At 39.4% G+C, this 16,727-nt stretch overlaps 1 protein-coding gene across 1 annotated transcript in view; it reads right to left on the bottom strand.

Moving 5' to 3' along the window:
* The window catches only part of LOC136258997 (uncharacterized), an 81,070-nt gene that overhangs the window by 61,316 nt on the left and 3,027 nt on the right, over nucleotides 1–16,727 (bottom strand). Inside the window, exons 2-3 of the mRNA XM_066052405.1 lie at nucleotides 15,570–15,680; nucleotides 1,621–2,426 (exon numbers count right to left, since the gene is read on the bottom strand). Of these exons, the coding sequence (XP_065908477.1) occupies nucleotides 1,621–2,426; nucleotides 15,570–15,674 (911 nt within the window). The 5' untranslated portion in view covers nucleotides 15,675–15,680. The remainder of the gene's footprint in view (nucleotides 1–1,620; nucleotides 2,427–15,569; nucleotides 15,681–16,727) is intronic.

Raw genomic sequence — 16,727 nt, 5'->3', positions numbered from 1 at the left:
TTGACAGTTTAAGCAAAGATCTGAAAGTCTGGTTTTCAGGCATTTGAGCAAGTGTGCAAGTGCATATATGCAAGAGGCCTCTGATTCAAGGTACAGTATACAAAAGTAGCAAAAGATCACTCTAACCTATTGCATGGTTTATAAGTTATAGCAGTTTAGAAGCAGTAGATTGGAGTCTACAAATTTGGTGGTGAGAGGGGGTTATTACATCCATCTACTGTAAAATAAGGCATGTACAATTACGTGATCTTAAATACAGTCATAGGTAACTATATAGATTCACTCATACAACAGTAGGTGTGACCAAAAATCACACTTACGTACATGTAACTTATGTATAGTGATGTGCGATACGCCTGAAATGGTGTATCTGTATCTAACAGCTGTGTAGTCACGATATGATATCGATATGCAATACAGTGCATCCTTTGTACAAAGAAGCCAAGTTTAACTAAGTGCGTGGGTGGCCGATAAATTTTTATTGTTTAGTACCAGCCATTACACCATTGTACTATTATACAACAAGCTTAAGGAGTCTAGGAAACAGGTAAAAAACCCAGCTACACTCTTAAATTGAAGAAAGCCAGACCTTCATATTTCCGTGATTGTGCAATCAAAATATTGATACGTCTACGTGTGTATCAGTATCGTGATACAGCTGGAGTATCATGATATTCCGATATATCAATAAGTATCACACATCACTACTCAGTTTAACTGATGATCTACATGAAATTTATGTTTGCGATATGTCCTTACTACCCTCCAAACTTAAAAGATAATTGAATAACACTTGCAAAGCTTATACATACAGTAAACATTCCAAAATCAAGAAGACTAACAGAATAGGAAGATAAAGAAATAAAATTATTTAAAATAAGACAATGCAGGGCCACCCAGAGAAATTAAGGGGCCCAGGGCAAAGAGTTAAAGTGGGGCCACAGAGGCAGGGAGGTTTCCATTCTGAATCACAACTTCACCCAAGCTGTAAGTTGAAGACCAAAAAAAAAAAAAGGTCACAACCTGCTGACAATGACAATAACTACCCCTCACCAACCATATCTCCTTATCTATAAGCTTCTACACTGCTCCTCTGAAGAATACTGTGACTGCTCTATTAGAGTATTTTAGATCTGACTGCTCTATTAGAGTATATTGATCTTTTAAACAGGTATTCAGGGGGCCCTTCATGGGGCCTCCTGGGGCTCCTTTCAGGCTGGGCCCGGGGCAAAATGCCCCAGTCCCCCCCTCCCCCCCCCCCCTGTGGGCAGCCCTGAGACAATGTACATATCTCTGGGTGGATTCAATTCAAATTTAAAATGCTCACCATGAACTGCAAAAATGGCCCATTTTTATACAAATTACCAGGCTCCCTGTAGATGCATGAAAATCACAATGGGATTTCTTGATTTTTATTCAATACACTTACTCATATAACACACCTGTGCATTTAGTGCCTGTACCAGCTTCCCTTGGTTATACAAACACAATAATATAGTGCCTCTTAATGCATGAATGCATTTGTATACATTAAAATACACACACATTAAATTTTGTATTCAAGAGTGTATGCATGCTATGTAAATATTTATAGAAGCCTTGTATATACTATGTACATACCTTTGCAATTGGTCAAATATATTTTTAATTGGAGGACGCTGATCTGATAAACAATGCTGAACCACACTGTAAATATCTGCAGAACTTTCAATTCTCAATAAATATTTTTCCCTGCGTGATACTTCTGTTGATTCTGTAGCTGGATCAGGTATGGGCCATTCAAGACAATACACATTTAGAACAACACATGCAAATGAAAACACATCTGCAGATCCATCAGTACATTTAAAAAAATTTTGAGGTAGAAAGTCAAATGTAGATTTTTCATCTCTGAACTCTATCAGTGAATGGTGATTTGCAGGTTCTGATGAGTCGAAGTATTTTGCATATTCAAACCCAGAAATCTTAACTACCTTTTTAGGAGTCATTAATATACTTTTAGTGGTCAAATTCAAATGAGCTAATTTGACATTTTCATGTAGATATGTTAATCCAGAACATATGCCTGATATAATTCGATACTTTTCAACTTCTTCCAAATATTCAATGCTTTCTAAATACTTTAAAAGGTTTGAAAAAACTTCCTCGGTTACCAGTGTGGGAACATCATAACCAAATCTTTCATACACTCCAACAAATCCTATGATGTTACTATGCTGCAACGTTTCAGTTTTAAATTGTTCTAGTTCATGCATAAATTTCTTTGCAATATTAATTTTACCGTCAGCCATTGGCTCATATGTTTGTTTAACGTGGTGAAGTAAAAATGGTGAGTAGATCTTTCCAGTGCATATCCTTCCTTTAGACCTTAAGTATGTAATAGATTGCAATTCAATAACATCCTTCAGTTTCACAGATTCTGGTATCTGCATGAAAGTACATACACAATGTATTGTTAAGTACAGTAGTATGCAAGACACTGAAAGCTTTATACAATGTACCACCTTTAAATATTAAACATACACTATATATATATATATATATAGAAAAAATTAGTGCCACAAGCACTAAATCTTCCCTAAATTAATGTAGGAATTGTACTGTGCTTAGGCATTAATATTCCCTACATTGATGTAGGAGCTGTATTATGCTTGGGAACTAAATTCTAAATCTTATTAGTTAGTTGCATATGCATGATGTAATTATTATCCCATTGCATAAGCAGTAAACGTTTGATTTGGATATAAAACTATTGATTGTGGGTTTAGTTCATGAGTTTTCATAGGATGTTTGAACTTCACCTTCCTCATGTAATTTAAAATACATAGTTTGAAGGCACTGCATGCCCTGAGCCATTCTTAAATTACATTTTGGAAGGCTCAGTTGCCATATCAACATGTAAGTTGGAAGTGTTAGCAGATGACAGGACAGTTGACCCAAACGTTTTCTCTTGATGGTACAATTGTTTGAAGGTGCTTTCATTGGACCAATCTGCCACATTGAGGATGTCTGGTATTGTGACACCTGGTAAAGTAGCAGTTGAACATGCAGCTTCTCTAACTGAATGAGCTTTAAAGGTATCAACATCTTTTGACAAGTGTACAGTTTGAAATATTCCTCCTTTAGATGTGTAGGTCTGGGATCAGATAATTTGGAAAGATCAGCTGATCTATCTGGAAGGGCAAGTGAGAGCCATAAACATGGTTGCATGCCTTTATTGACATACACTTTAGAGATAATTGATTACTTTTATCCAACTGTTTGATGAAATGTATGGTACCGCTCAAATGCAACGCCGTCTTGCAAAAGTGTGAGCGATTTAATAACTCACTAATTAAAGGGTGTGGCACCCATTTTGTTTGCGAGCATTCATCCCAAACGAAACAGGATAAATACTCGTGAATGAAATGGGTGCCATCCCCTTTAATTAGTGAGTTTTTAATCACTTGCACTCTCGTGAGACGACGTTGCATTTGAGTGGTACTGTAATACCGACCCAACCTCATAAAATTCAGAGTACCTTGAAATGAATGGCTTTTCATTAACTGCCCTTTTCAGTCCCTGTAAACCAGTGGGTGCTGTCCTATATACTCTGCCCATAAACTCTTTGATGGACTTTTGATATAACGTAGCTGAAAGGTATGAATTCAGCAATCCATTTTATAGCCCTAGATTTCAAAAAGCTCTGCAAAAGTTCCAGCAATAGAATTTCTGTTCTTTTGCTTACACCAACTAGACTAAACTGTGAGTTGTAACTACTGTTGGTTTTGTGTCTCCATGAAGAGCAACAGGTCTGAAGCCTGTGTGGAAATTCCTTGTTAAGCAAAGGATTTTCTGAGATGGGCCATGTGACCAGTTTTTGAACTGAATGTTCCATTCTGAACTCCTGGTTGATTTCAAGATTAAATCTGGGATGCTCCTAAGCTGATGGGGGATTACCTCCAACATTTTGAGGAGTAGAACCATGGCCTATATGGTCAAAGTGGTGTCGCCAGTACTACTCTGGCTTGTTGCCTCTTTATCTGACTCATACAATGATAAATCAGACACCACATAGGGTTTCAACTGGAGTTCAGTTCTGTGTGAAAGCATCCACTGCTTCTGCTTCTACTGTAGGTCTGGCCTCCAGCTATTCGGTTAGTTGAGACAAAATAAGTGTATTAGGAGAGGACCTTGTGACCAGTGAATTTGTGAAAAACAGATGGATTGATCATTCAGTCACATCGATCCTTCATCGCCCTAGATTCTGAATCTGCCATCTTGTTGAGGATTCCAGTCTGCATGCAGTGATAAAATAATTAAATCTTTTTAAAGGCACCACTCCCATATTTCCAGAGCTACGTAAGTTGCACAGTTGAAGTGAGTTTGTATCTCCCTTCTGGTTGATATAGCTTCCTGCATGTAGATATGTTGTCCATCGTCAGAAGAATTGTGTATTGTGTGGTTGGTGGAAATGGTTTTCAGGTCCAGAAAGGCACCTGAAAGTTCCAGGAAGCTGATGTGCTGGACTGCTCCTCTGTTGACCAGCTCCCTCCTGTACTTGTGTCTTTGCTCCCCACCCCTGTTGTGAGACACTTGATTCTATGATCATCACAGGTTGTGAAGGGCATACTGGTGCTTTCATTGTTTGTTAGTCTACACCAGCTGAGGTCCCTGATCATCTTGCTGATCAGAGTTATCTCAGATTTGTACACCACAGGGGATTGTTTTCAGGGAACACCGACTCGAGTGCATTCTGTAGGGTAGTGGAGCTTGTGTGACTGCTGTGGAGGTTTCCACAGCTTTCCCTATGAACATTGCAAGTTCTCTTGCTGAGAGTGTTGGTGATTTCAGTAGTTTCATTGCCGCCTGTTGTACCTTTGTATTCTTCTCTAGTGGCAAGATTATTGTCAATGACTTGAAACTCAGGAATTCTATTAGCTGGGTTGAGGTTAGCAGGGATTTCTGTGCATTCACCATCAGTCCTAAAGACCTGAACAGCCTGCATAGTAGTGGTGCCATTACCTCTTGTTGACCCCTGTTGGCATGCATGAATAACATGTTGTCCAGATAATGATCAGATGCAAGCCCATCTGTATTAGCAGGTCCACTACTGGTTTCAAGGTTTTGATAAACACCCGTGGCGCAGAGGACAGGCCAAAAGGGAGGCTCTGAAACTCGTAGTGTTTTCCCTCCCAGGCAAAGTTGAGGTAGTGCTGGTGACTCGGGTGATGATTTGGAAACAGGAATCTTTTTAGATCCATTTTTACCATTTAATCTCCCTGCTGTAACAGATCTGATAGGAGATGCAAGCCCTTCGTGCTACTTGCACAAACTGATATAGGGCCTTCAGATTTATTACTGGGTATTGCCTCCCTCTCTTCTTTTTTGACCAGGAAGAAAAAAATTTCTGTGGATGGGGAGAGCCCTCACAATAGAAGTTTTGTACCTCCTGAGTCACCAGGACATGTTTGTCCTGAGGTAGTACTATTGGTAGAGGCTCAACAGACATCCAATTCTGGAATTCAGGAAAGGTTACCAACAGCCTCATTCTTTAAATCAGCAGGCAAGAAGTCCACCCACAAATCACGAGACCATACAAGTAAGCAGCTAGTGTGCACATACTGTAAAGGAAACCACAATTCAAACAATTGAAGTACACAAGGACTAACAGTCATGCATTGCGATTATCAAACAGGAGAAACTTTGTTATAGCTGTCTTGCACACCATCGTGTTTCCCAATGTGCATCTAGGAATAGGTGCCACAAATGCAATGGCAAACATCATACAAGTATTTGTAACTCTACACCCACTAGTCCTCTACTGCCCCCACCAACTCTTCTCTCGCTAGTGAGAATACTACTCAGCCAACACTCAACCCAGCAACAACTACAACAGCTACTGCTTCTCTCACAACCTTTGTCCCATTACAACTGATGAGAAACACTGTCTGTTTATTGAAGACTGCGATAGCAACTGTTGTAAATGGCAGGATACAGGCAGAAGCTCACATACTATTTGATGAAGGATCCCAGTGATCATTCCTTACTGAGAAGATGTTAGAAGCGGTTCCTCACAGATCTGAACACATCGACTTGGCTTCCTTTGGCTCAGCACAACTTCTCCTGAGACGTTTGGATGATGTGATCAATAATCTCAAGACACCTAGAGGTGACCTGATCCCAATTTCGACACTTGTTGTCCCAACAATTGCTGCCCCAGGCCACTCAACAACACAGCAAGAACTACTATTTCTAACATACCACATTTGAAAGGACTTCCATTAGTTAGCCCACCCCGTCTCTAGTATAGAAAATTTTGACATCTCATTACTGATTGGGGCTGATTTCTATTGGCACCTTATTGAAGACCACATTACGATGGTCCTACAGCTGTCAGTTCCAGATTGGGGTATGTGTTATCGGGGCCACTACCAGTACTACAGTCCTTCAACATTGTCTCAAGCTTGCTGAGTGTGGCTGTGATCCATGACTCTGACAAACAAAATTTACAAAGGTTTTGGGCAGTAGAGGAAGCCGGGATCATGACTAACTCCTTAGATAAGACCTTCCTGGAGCAGTATTCCAGTACTCACAAAACCAGGCAAGATGATGGATCCTACAGTGCCATGTTTCCTTGGAAGGATGATCACCCACCTCTTCCTGACAACTATACTGTATGCCAGGGAAGGACCCGATCATTGGTACATAGACTAGCACAGATGCCTGGCATACCAGAGACCTATGACAACATACTGAAGGAACAAGTCAGATGTGGTCGGGTTCATAGAACAAGTAACACCTGATGGGAACAGTGCTGCCCACTACATACCTCACCACCCAGTGAGGAAAGATTCCAGCACTATGCCAATCCATATTGTATATGACTGTAGTAGCCGTGGATCTGTCAACCAACCGAGCCTCAATGACTGCCTTCTAACTGGTCATCTCTTTCTCATCGATCTAGTGTCAATCATCCTTCGTTTCCACCTTTACAAGTATGGAATTTCAACAGACATTGAGAAAGCCTGCTCTTCATGCCAAGGATAGTGATTTTACTAGATTTTTGTGGCTTTCCGATACGTCTGATTCCAGCAGTAAGTTTGACACATGCAGATTTTGCAGTGTTGTTGGTTCTGTTAGCTCCCCTTTCATAGTGTTTGCTACTTTGAACCGTCATTTGCTACAGTATAATACCTCTGTGTCTCACAACATACAGTCCAACCTGTATGTAAATAATATTGCTACAGGGTTTAACTCAGAAGAAGAAACCTTACAGTTTTACAGCCAGGCAAGATCCATTCTCTCAGCAGCAAACTTGAATCTGAGAGCCTGGGCATCCAACAGTAGGCAGCTAATGGACACCATGCACAGGGATGGCACTGCAGACAAGAATACATTGACCAATGTTCTGGGGCTACAATGGGACACTTCACTTGACAAGTTATCCCTACACTTGAAGGGGCTTAATCACATCACTACTCCACTGACCACTAACACCCCTTTCACACTATCCCGGGTTAGCCAGAGTGTTTTCAACTTGGATTATTGAACTTGGGTTGGCCCTTGTTCACACTACTACGTCTGATGCGAGTTCGATAGTGCGAACGCCGAATAATAATTAGCTAAAACAAGCACACAAGCTTTCGATTATTTAGGCGCTTAATAAAAGGCATTTAAAATTGTAGCGAGGAAGTATAGAACCAGCTGAAATAAGTTGTACAACATTATAGCTGCCATGTTCAAGCTAGTGGGTGCTCCTTTTGCCAGGAATATTAACGCACTGTTCGAGCGTAATGCTGGACCCGGTTAGGCTCAATAGATTCATACTGCAATTTGTTTCGAGCTGTGCCGTGCTCTACCCGGGTTAGAAGGTAGTGTGAATGGGGTGTAAGCGAGAGGTACTCCAAGACTCTTCAAAGTTATTTGGTCCCCTTGGTATCCTGAGCCCAGTATCAGTTCATGCCAAACTGCTTATGCAGGAGCTGTGGCAGCAACGTGATATGTGGTATAAACCACTAGACCAAGACATCCTGGAAGAATGGGTAGCCATACTATAAGACATCTGCAGGATCTCAATAAGTATACCATTTTTCCAGACAAAACTTCAGCACACACCTCATTGCAGTTACATGTTTTTGCAGATGCCAGCACCAAGGCATATGGTGCAGTAGCTTTTCCTATCAAACATAAATCAATCCAGTTTTGTAATAGCCAAAGGACGTGTTGTGCCACTGAAGCAGATCACTCTCCCTAAGCCTGAACAGATAGCCGCCATCACTGCAGCAAAGCTTGCCAGATTTGCTATTGACTCTCTTCAACTGAAGGTTACCGTTTATATGTGGACTGATAGTCGAATAATGTTGTGTTGGATTCAGAACACAAGGGTGTTACCTCAGTTTATCAAACATTGAGTGGAAGGGATTAAGCAGTTAATTCCAAACATCACCTGGCAGCATTGTCCATCCAATGACAATCCAGAGGACCTCCTTACTAGAGGACTCACCTTTGAACAGTTTCATACCTCTTCATTGTGGTGGAACAGACCAAACTGGTTACTTGATGAAAGGAAGTGGCCATCATGGGACCCACAATCAGTCTCTCAACTCTATGTAGCAGCAATGATAGCAGAAGAGTTTGTGATTTCACCACCAGCCAGAGTTGGAGAAGTTACTTCATGAAAGTATTATATTACATATCAAGACACACGGTAGTGTGTCGTGCGGCCCAAGAAGCTGGCACGTAACACCCGTGAGTATATTGACTGGAAGAAAGAAAATGCAATTTTCGCACCTCCGTAGCTCTGTGCTTCCTTGATGAAACAAGACGATTTTTGCTGTGGACATGCCCACTAACTGCAGCACTCCACATTCCAAATTTAAGCGAAATCGCTTCACGCATTCCCGAGATATGCAACTTCATAAATTGACTCAGTTTCTTCGTTTTTTTTTCTTATTTTTCTTTTTCTTGTCGCACACTTACAAAAACTGCTATAAAACGCGAACGCCACATCTGATTGCCTTGAACTTTGGCACACAGAAGGGAGATATAAAGGCGCATCTCGGTACTAACTTTGGCTGGAATACGATAAACAGGCAAAGAGTTATGAGCGATTATTCATGAAAAATAACACCAATATGTTGTCACGCCTACAGGGTAAACTGCGCATGGGAAGAAAATCGGTGGGTGAATAGGTTAACTATTGAACCTCAAACCTTTTGTGGTTTGAAAGAAATCGAGCTAAAAAACAGAAAGATACAACGAAAAAACCAACAGTGTGTAACAATTACGCAATCGAGATTAGCGAATAAAAAAAACCACTGCTTGCCACGCCTACCAGATAAACCGCTTGGTGTAGTGCTTTGAAAATCGTTGTACAGATGGAGTAATCATCTTAGAAAGGCTCATCAATGGTGTAGAAGAATCAGACTTAAAGCCACGGAGTTATAACACGAAATCCAACTTGGTGCAGCAATTGCAAGATCGAGATACTCTAATAGAGCAGTCATCCTAATAGAGCAGTCATCCTAATAGAGCAGTCACCCTGAAGAGAATTCAAGAGATCAGCTAGAAACAAGAAACCTGTATAGAGATCAGCTACACACAAGTCACCCTGTAGAGAGATTAGCTAGAAGAAGTTACCTTGTAGGGAGTTCATGCAACTATGGAAAGAGATAGTTCAGCTAGAAGAAATCACCTTGTAGAGTTCAACTACAAAGAAACCACCATGTAGAGAGTTCAGCTACAAACAAATCTCCCTGTAGAGAGATTAACTAGAAGAAGTTACCTTGTAGAGAGTTCAGCTACAAAGAAACCATCATGTAGAGAGTTCAGCTACAAACAAATCTCCCTGTAGAGAGATCAACTAGAAAAAGTTACCTTGTAGAGAGTTCAGCTTCAAACAAATCACCCTGTAGAAAGATCAGCTTGAAGAGGTCACTTTGTAGAGAGTTCAGTTACAAAGAAACGACCATGTAGAGAGCTCAGCTACAAACTAGTGACCTTGTAGAGACATCAGCTAGAAGAAGTTACCTTGTAGAGAGTTCAGCTACAAAGAAACCATTCTTTAAAGAGCTCAGCTGCAAACAAATCACCTTTACAGAATTCAGCTACAAACAAATCACCCTGTAGAAAGATCAGCTAGAACAAGTTGATGTTGTGCTACTTCTAAAAACCAGGTGCCACGCAGCTAGCTAACTCATCTGGAATTAACTATAGACAGTATATACTACTATGAATTAACCAACTATGTATTACTACTTTACAATAAGGTAGTTTTGGATTAGCTAATTATCGTATTTCATAATTCATGAAATATTCGTAATTTGTTCAATTACATTGCTATGCACTGCTAAGGAAGCGTTTGTTAAACAAACCGCTTTTACCAACATATTATGCACAAAACTATCTTCTAAACTGTTTTATAGTGTGACTAACGTGTTTTTTCCAGCAAATTCTCTAGACAAAGCCTCAAAGCTGCTCTTCATTTTCATTCGCGTACATAAGGGATACGTCCCCTTTCAACTCGAAGCGCTAGGCTATTTCTGGTAGTGTACGAGGCCTGTACCATTGTTTTTCAGTTGCTAAATGCCTGAAAACCTCAAGGGGAAGGTAGTCAGAGGAAAGTCATCACACCCGTATTTCAGTCAACCAAAAAGAAACCACCTCAGAGCAAAGTTGACCTGTGCAGAAGTTTAATACAGACTTCATTTCACTTTTACTTCTTACGTAAAAGCTGCTTTTACCGTTATTAAACGATTTTGCTCACGTGGGTGCGTACGAACAAACATAGATAGGTAGATAGGTACACACACACACTTTTACGAAAACAATTTCAGTAAACCAGGCGCATGCCCACTGCTGGCCCTCGGCCGGTTGTGGGCGTGTGCTTGGTTTAAAAAGTTACCTTGTAGAGAGTTCAGTTACAAAGAAACCACCATGTAGAGAATTCAGCTGCAAACTAGTGACCCTGTAAAGACATCAGCTAGAAGAAGTTACCTTGTAGAGAGTTCAGCTACACAGAAACCATTATTTAAAGAGCTCAGCTGCAAACAAATCACCCATACAGAATTCAGCTACAAACAAATCACCATGTAGAGAGATCAGCTAGAAGAAGTTATCTTGTAGATAGTTCAGCTACAAACAAATCACCCTGTAGAGAGATCAGCTAGAAGAAGTTAACTTGTAGAGAGTACAGCTACAAAGAAACCATCATTTAGAGAGTTCAGCTTCTAACAAATCACCTGTAGAGAGTTCAGCTACAAACAAATCTCCCTGTAGAGAGATCAGATAGAAGAAGTTACCTTGTAGAGAGTTCAGCTACACATAAATCACCCTGTAGAAAGATCAGCTAGAAGAAGTCACCTTGTAGAAAGTTCAGTTACAAAGAAACCACCATGTAGAGAGTTCAGCTACAAACTAGTGACCTTGTAGAGACATCAGCTAGAAAAGTTACCTTGTAGAGACTACAAAGAAACCATTCTGTAAAGAGCTCAGCTGCAAACAAATCACCTGTACAGAATTCAGCTACAAACAAATCACCCTGTAGAGAGGTCAGCTAGAAGAAATTACCTTGTAGATAGTTCAGCTACAAAGAAACCACCATGTAGAGAGTTCAGCTGCAAAGAAATCACCCTGTAGAAAATTCAGCCACAAACAAATTGCCCTGTAGAAAGATCAGTTAGAAGAAGTTACCTTTTAGAGAGTTCAGCTACAAAGAAACCATTCTGTAAAGAGCTCAGCTGCAAACAAATCACCTGTACAGAATTCAGCTACAAACAAACCACCCTGTAGAGGGATCAGCTAGAAGAAGTTACCTTGTAGATCGTTCAGCTACAAACAAATCACCCTGTAGAGAGATCAGCTAGAAGAAGTTACCTTGTAGAGAGTTCAGCTACAAAGAAACCACCATGTAGAGAGTTCAGCTGCAAAGAAATCACCCTGTATATTAAGATTCTGTCACAAACAAATTGCCCTGTAGAAAGATCAGTTAGAAAAAAAAAAAAAAAAAGATGTTACCTAGTAGAGAGTTCAGCTACAAAGAAACCATTATGTAAAGAGCTCAGCTGCAAACAAATCGCCTGTACAGAATTCAGCTACAAACAATTCACCCTGTAGAGAGAGCATCTAGAAGAAGTCATCTTGTAGAGTGTTCAGTTACAAAGAAACCACCATGGAGATTTCTGTAATCAATATATGTATTATATATATAATTTGTACATTTACTGATAAAATATTTAAAGTACATATACTTCATCTTTTCTTCTTCCTGTGGTAAAGAAAAAAAGATAGGTTAAAAAGGTCCCAAAACCGGCCATAGGCCGGCTTTGGGGTATACAAATACAAAAGAAATGAAATCTAATCCAAAACAGCCAAGCTATAAAAAAGTGTGCGGCCCTCAAAAAGGCTAAGGTGAAAAAAGATGTGAAATCCAAGGTGGCGGCCAAGAAATGGCTGTGATGGTAGGTTAATGGTAAAAATTTTAATAATGACAATTCAGGTGAATTTTGTGCAAAGACCAAGCGGCACAAAAATTCACCTGAATTGTCGTTATTAAAATTTTTACCATTAACCTACCATCACAGCCATTTCTTGGCCGCCACCTTGGATTCACATCTTTTTTCACCATAGCCTTTTTGAGGGCCGCACACTTTTTAACAGCTTGGCTGTTTTGGATTAGATTACATATTACTTTTATATCAGTATAATATATTACAGTTAAATATTACTTAGAATAAAGAGTAACTTAATATTACATATTAAGTTACTAACTTAATAATATTATTTACAAATATTAAGTACTAATGCTAAGTTACTTTTTTTATTAAGACAGCTAAGTTAAAGTTAACATATAAACCACGTGCAGTCATGTGATGCACATCAGTCACGCGTACGTGCAACACCTGAGCACCATTATAGAAGAAAAGTTAATGGATTAAGGTGATTAATTAATAGTGGAATGGATAATTGGCAGTAAAATCCAGTTATAATGCGTTACTTGTTCATCTTTACTCGTAGTATCACTCGTTACATCGCGGTAAAGTTACTCGTTCCTTTTCGCTTCCAGCTACTCGTTACGTAATAATATTACTTCTTTCGTTACTAGTAACGAATTATAGTTTCCAGAAGTAACTTAAAGTTATATTATTGCATTTCCAAAAGTAACGCGTTATATTACTAATCGTGAATTGTATTATATATTATGTAATGCGTTATATTACGTAACGCGTTACCCCATCTCTGCCACCAGCTACATTAACAGCAACACTGGCTTACACAAGATTATTACACCAGACAACTACAGTTCCCTTGAACATTTACTGGCAGTGACAGCCTATGTTCAGTGCTTTATTGACAACCTCAAATGATCTCAAGATGCAAGGATGACTGGCCCTCTAGCCCCCACTGAGTTGAACACTGCAAGACTAAAGTGCATTAAGACTTCCCAAGAGCAGGCCCTTCTCCAGTGAGATTTCAACCCTCAAGTCACAACAAGACACTAAGTAAGAAGACCTCAACTTTAGTAAGGTAGCTACGACTTTTTCTCGATAGTGATGGATTTCTTAGATGTGGTGGGCACATCCACAATGCCCCATTAAGTGACATTCATACCTCCTTCCTCAGAAACATGTCTTTACCAAGTTGCTAATTTACTCACTCCATATCTCTCTCTTTCATAGAGGCGTGAACTGCACTCTCACAGCTTTGAGGCAGCAATACTGGGTGTCTTCAGGTCAGCAGTACATTAAACATTAAAGGACTCCTTCATCACAGCACAACCTGTAAACGCCACCATGGAAGACTATATCTTACTCCAGAACATGTACAATTTCCCAAGGACCGTCTGAGAGATGTAACCCCATTCACCATAACTGGGGTTGACTTTACTGGTGCTCTATATATACAGACTGACAATGGAGAGAGTAAGGTGTTTATTGTATATTTACGTGTGCTACAACAAGAGCCATCCGCCTGGAAGTTGTAACTGACCTTACTATAGTGACATTCATACTTGCCTTCCGTCGATTTGTGAGTTGCAAATCCTTACCCCATACCATGATGTCTGACAATGCATCAACGTACATGTCGGCTGTGAAGGAACTGAAGGAAATGTTAAGTTTAAAGGTGTTAGAGACTATCCTCGGCAGATGTGGCATTACATGGTAGTTCATTCCAAAGAGAGCTCCTTGGTATGGTGGTTACTGGGAGAGACTTATAGGACTAACTAAGGCAGCCTTGAAGCAAGTACTAGAGAAAATTGCAGCGGTTTGAGTACTAGAGAAAATCGCTTCGAGCCAGATGACCAGGAAGTACAATATAACACTTAAAGCACTGCCTATGTTTGTGTGTACAAAAAATACAGCACTTGGGGGGTGTCCCAAGGCAAATACAGCACTCGGCTTTGCCTCGTGCTGTATTAGCCTCTCGACATGCCCCCTCATGCTGTATTTTCCATACACATGCATGGCAGTGCTTTATAATCAAGATATATGTGACTGGTTGAGCAAAAACCAGCTGTTGTAACAAATTCCTCAAATTCCAATTTATTGCTTCTCTGTTATCTATAGTAACAAAGGAGTGAACAGCCAAAGTTTCAGCCTTTTATGATGAATAGTCTTGGAGTTGTAGTGCTAGACAGTTAGAACAGGAATAAACTTGATTTATACAGCAACAATACAGCAATTAAAATACAGGTGCTTATTTAATCGATCATAACTCACAAGAAACAAGCTACAAAGATAGAGTTTGGCTCAATCTGTTCACCATGAACTGGAACATCGATCAAGGTACAGTATAGTGTTATCCATGTACATCTCCGTGTGGACAAAGAAGAAGGCCATTTCAACAATTAAATGACAATGGTAAACTTTATTTCTACCGCATCGTGAATAAGCGCTCATACTGTACGATGTATGAACATGAAACAACGATTTTCTTACTCCCAGAGAATCTGGTGGTGTTTAGGTTTTGTTGATTTAGCTCTGTTTCAGTATATACCAATGCGATAAACATGCGTAAAATTTTAATGTAGCACGCGTATTTCTACCTGATTTATTCAATGTATTTTTATAGCAAAATAAATTTTTTGAAAACAGTCGATTTTCACTCAGCTATATTGACAGGAAGAATGAAAACCTCATACATAGCTCCACAATTGCTTATCCAAATGAAGCAAATTTTATGGTTGTGTTGCCTGCTTGGTAGGGGAGTCCATATACTATCAATTTATGTATCAATATAAGAAATCACCCATCCATTCCTGAGATATGAGCAACCGAAGTTTCAGCTCATATTTTATACCTACTTCAAAAGCATAAGCTTTACGTACTAGCAATACACATTATGCACAACATCATAGCAATTTGGCATTAGTTAACTGTTTGACATAATATGGTAAAAATTGGATATAGGAATTGGTACAGCTCTATAAGAAAATAAGTTAATTTTGAAAGTCCATGCCAGGTTACAAGTAGAAATGCGTTTATGTAGATCAGTTTCCTGTGAATGTGATTATGTAAATGCAATTCAATCACACACATGTGAACATGCACAATACAATATTTGTTTTACACATATTAACATATACATACTTTGCCAATAATTAATGCTATCTGTTCTTGAATTTTATTACTATCAATTTCATTACTATCAATTTCATTACTATCACGTTCTCCTCGACTCCTGCAATTTCCCATCTTTACCTTAAGTGAAGTACAAATCATTAGATGGAATTATTGTTTTAAAACAGATGCATAGTACAATAGTACTATTAATAGGGATCATGATGGTTTTGGCTTACAGTACTTACCCAAAAAATATTACCCAAAAATCAGCCTCACTTTTTCTTTATGACAGTTTAGCAGTATCAGTTAGGCATAACCATGCAAACAAAAAAAAACGTCTTTAGACTGACCCCAAACACTTCCAACAAGTTTCTAAATAAAATTATACAGCTGAACTTTCTACTGACTGACTGGCTGACTGATGCTTCTAGCCAAGTATAACTTGACAACAGCTAAGGTTTGGGCTTGATTTTTTTACTACTAGACATTGGGTCAGTATTTCTGACCCAAATAGCAATCCAGATGAGACTCAGTTTACTTAAAATAGAGGCAACACAAAGAGAGATTTTAAAAGTCTCCCAGTCATAACCTCTACAACCAGCCCTTCCCTTCAAGGTTAATAATGATAAACTAGTACTTGTGCATAAGCCTCACGTATGTCTGATGAACAAACATGTGCTTATAGCAAATCATCTTGTAAACAGCACATAAGCTTAATTACCAATTTCTGTGAGAGTGTGGGTACGAAGTTAGCAATTGTACAGCAGTCCATTAGCCTTATTGCTAGTTATCATGCAACAATTATCATTACGGCTAAGTAGTATAATCAAATAGCAGTCCACAGCAGTGCCACTATCAGTGTGTATCTCTGCCACATGATTGTAAGCAAGGTAAGACAGTTTAGAATAGTTACATAAATTGTGGGAAAACCGGTCTCATCACCTATGACAACGGATTTCATATTTCACCAACAATACAAAGCTACATGAATGAACTATCAAATTTCACATTAAAAATCAGCAAGACTTGAATGGTCTGCTTTTGCTGGAAGCTTTCAGTGACGATCTGTACAAATAGTCTGGGGTCCTAATAGAGCTCTGGTCAGCCTGAAGATGGATATATGTGGCTGTACAGCTCTGTGGTGTTGAATAAATACCTAGACCTATGTACACTGTAAATGGTTTG

This window comes from Dysidea avara, chromosome 1 (assembly GCF_963678975.1).
Source record: "Dysidea avara chromosome 1, odDysAvar1.4, whole genome shotgun sequence".
Classification (NCBI taxonomy): domain Eukaryota; kingdom Metazoa; phylum Porifera; class Demospongiae; order Dictyoceratida; family Dysideidae; genus Dysidea; species Dysidea avara.
This window is presented reverse-complemented; position numbering and strand designations above follow the sequence as displayed.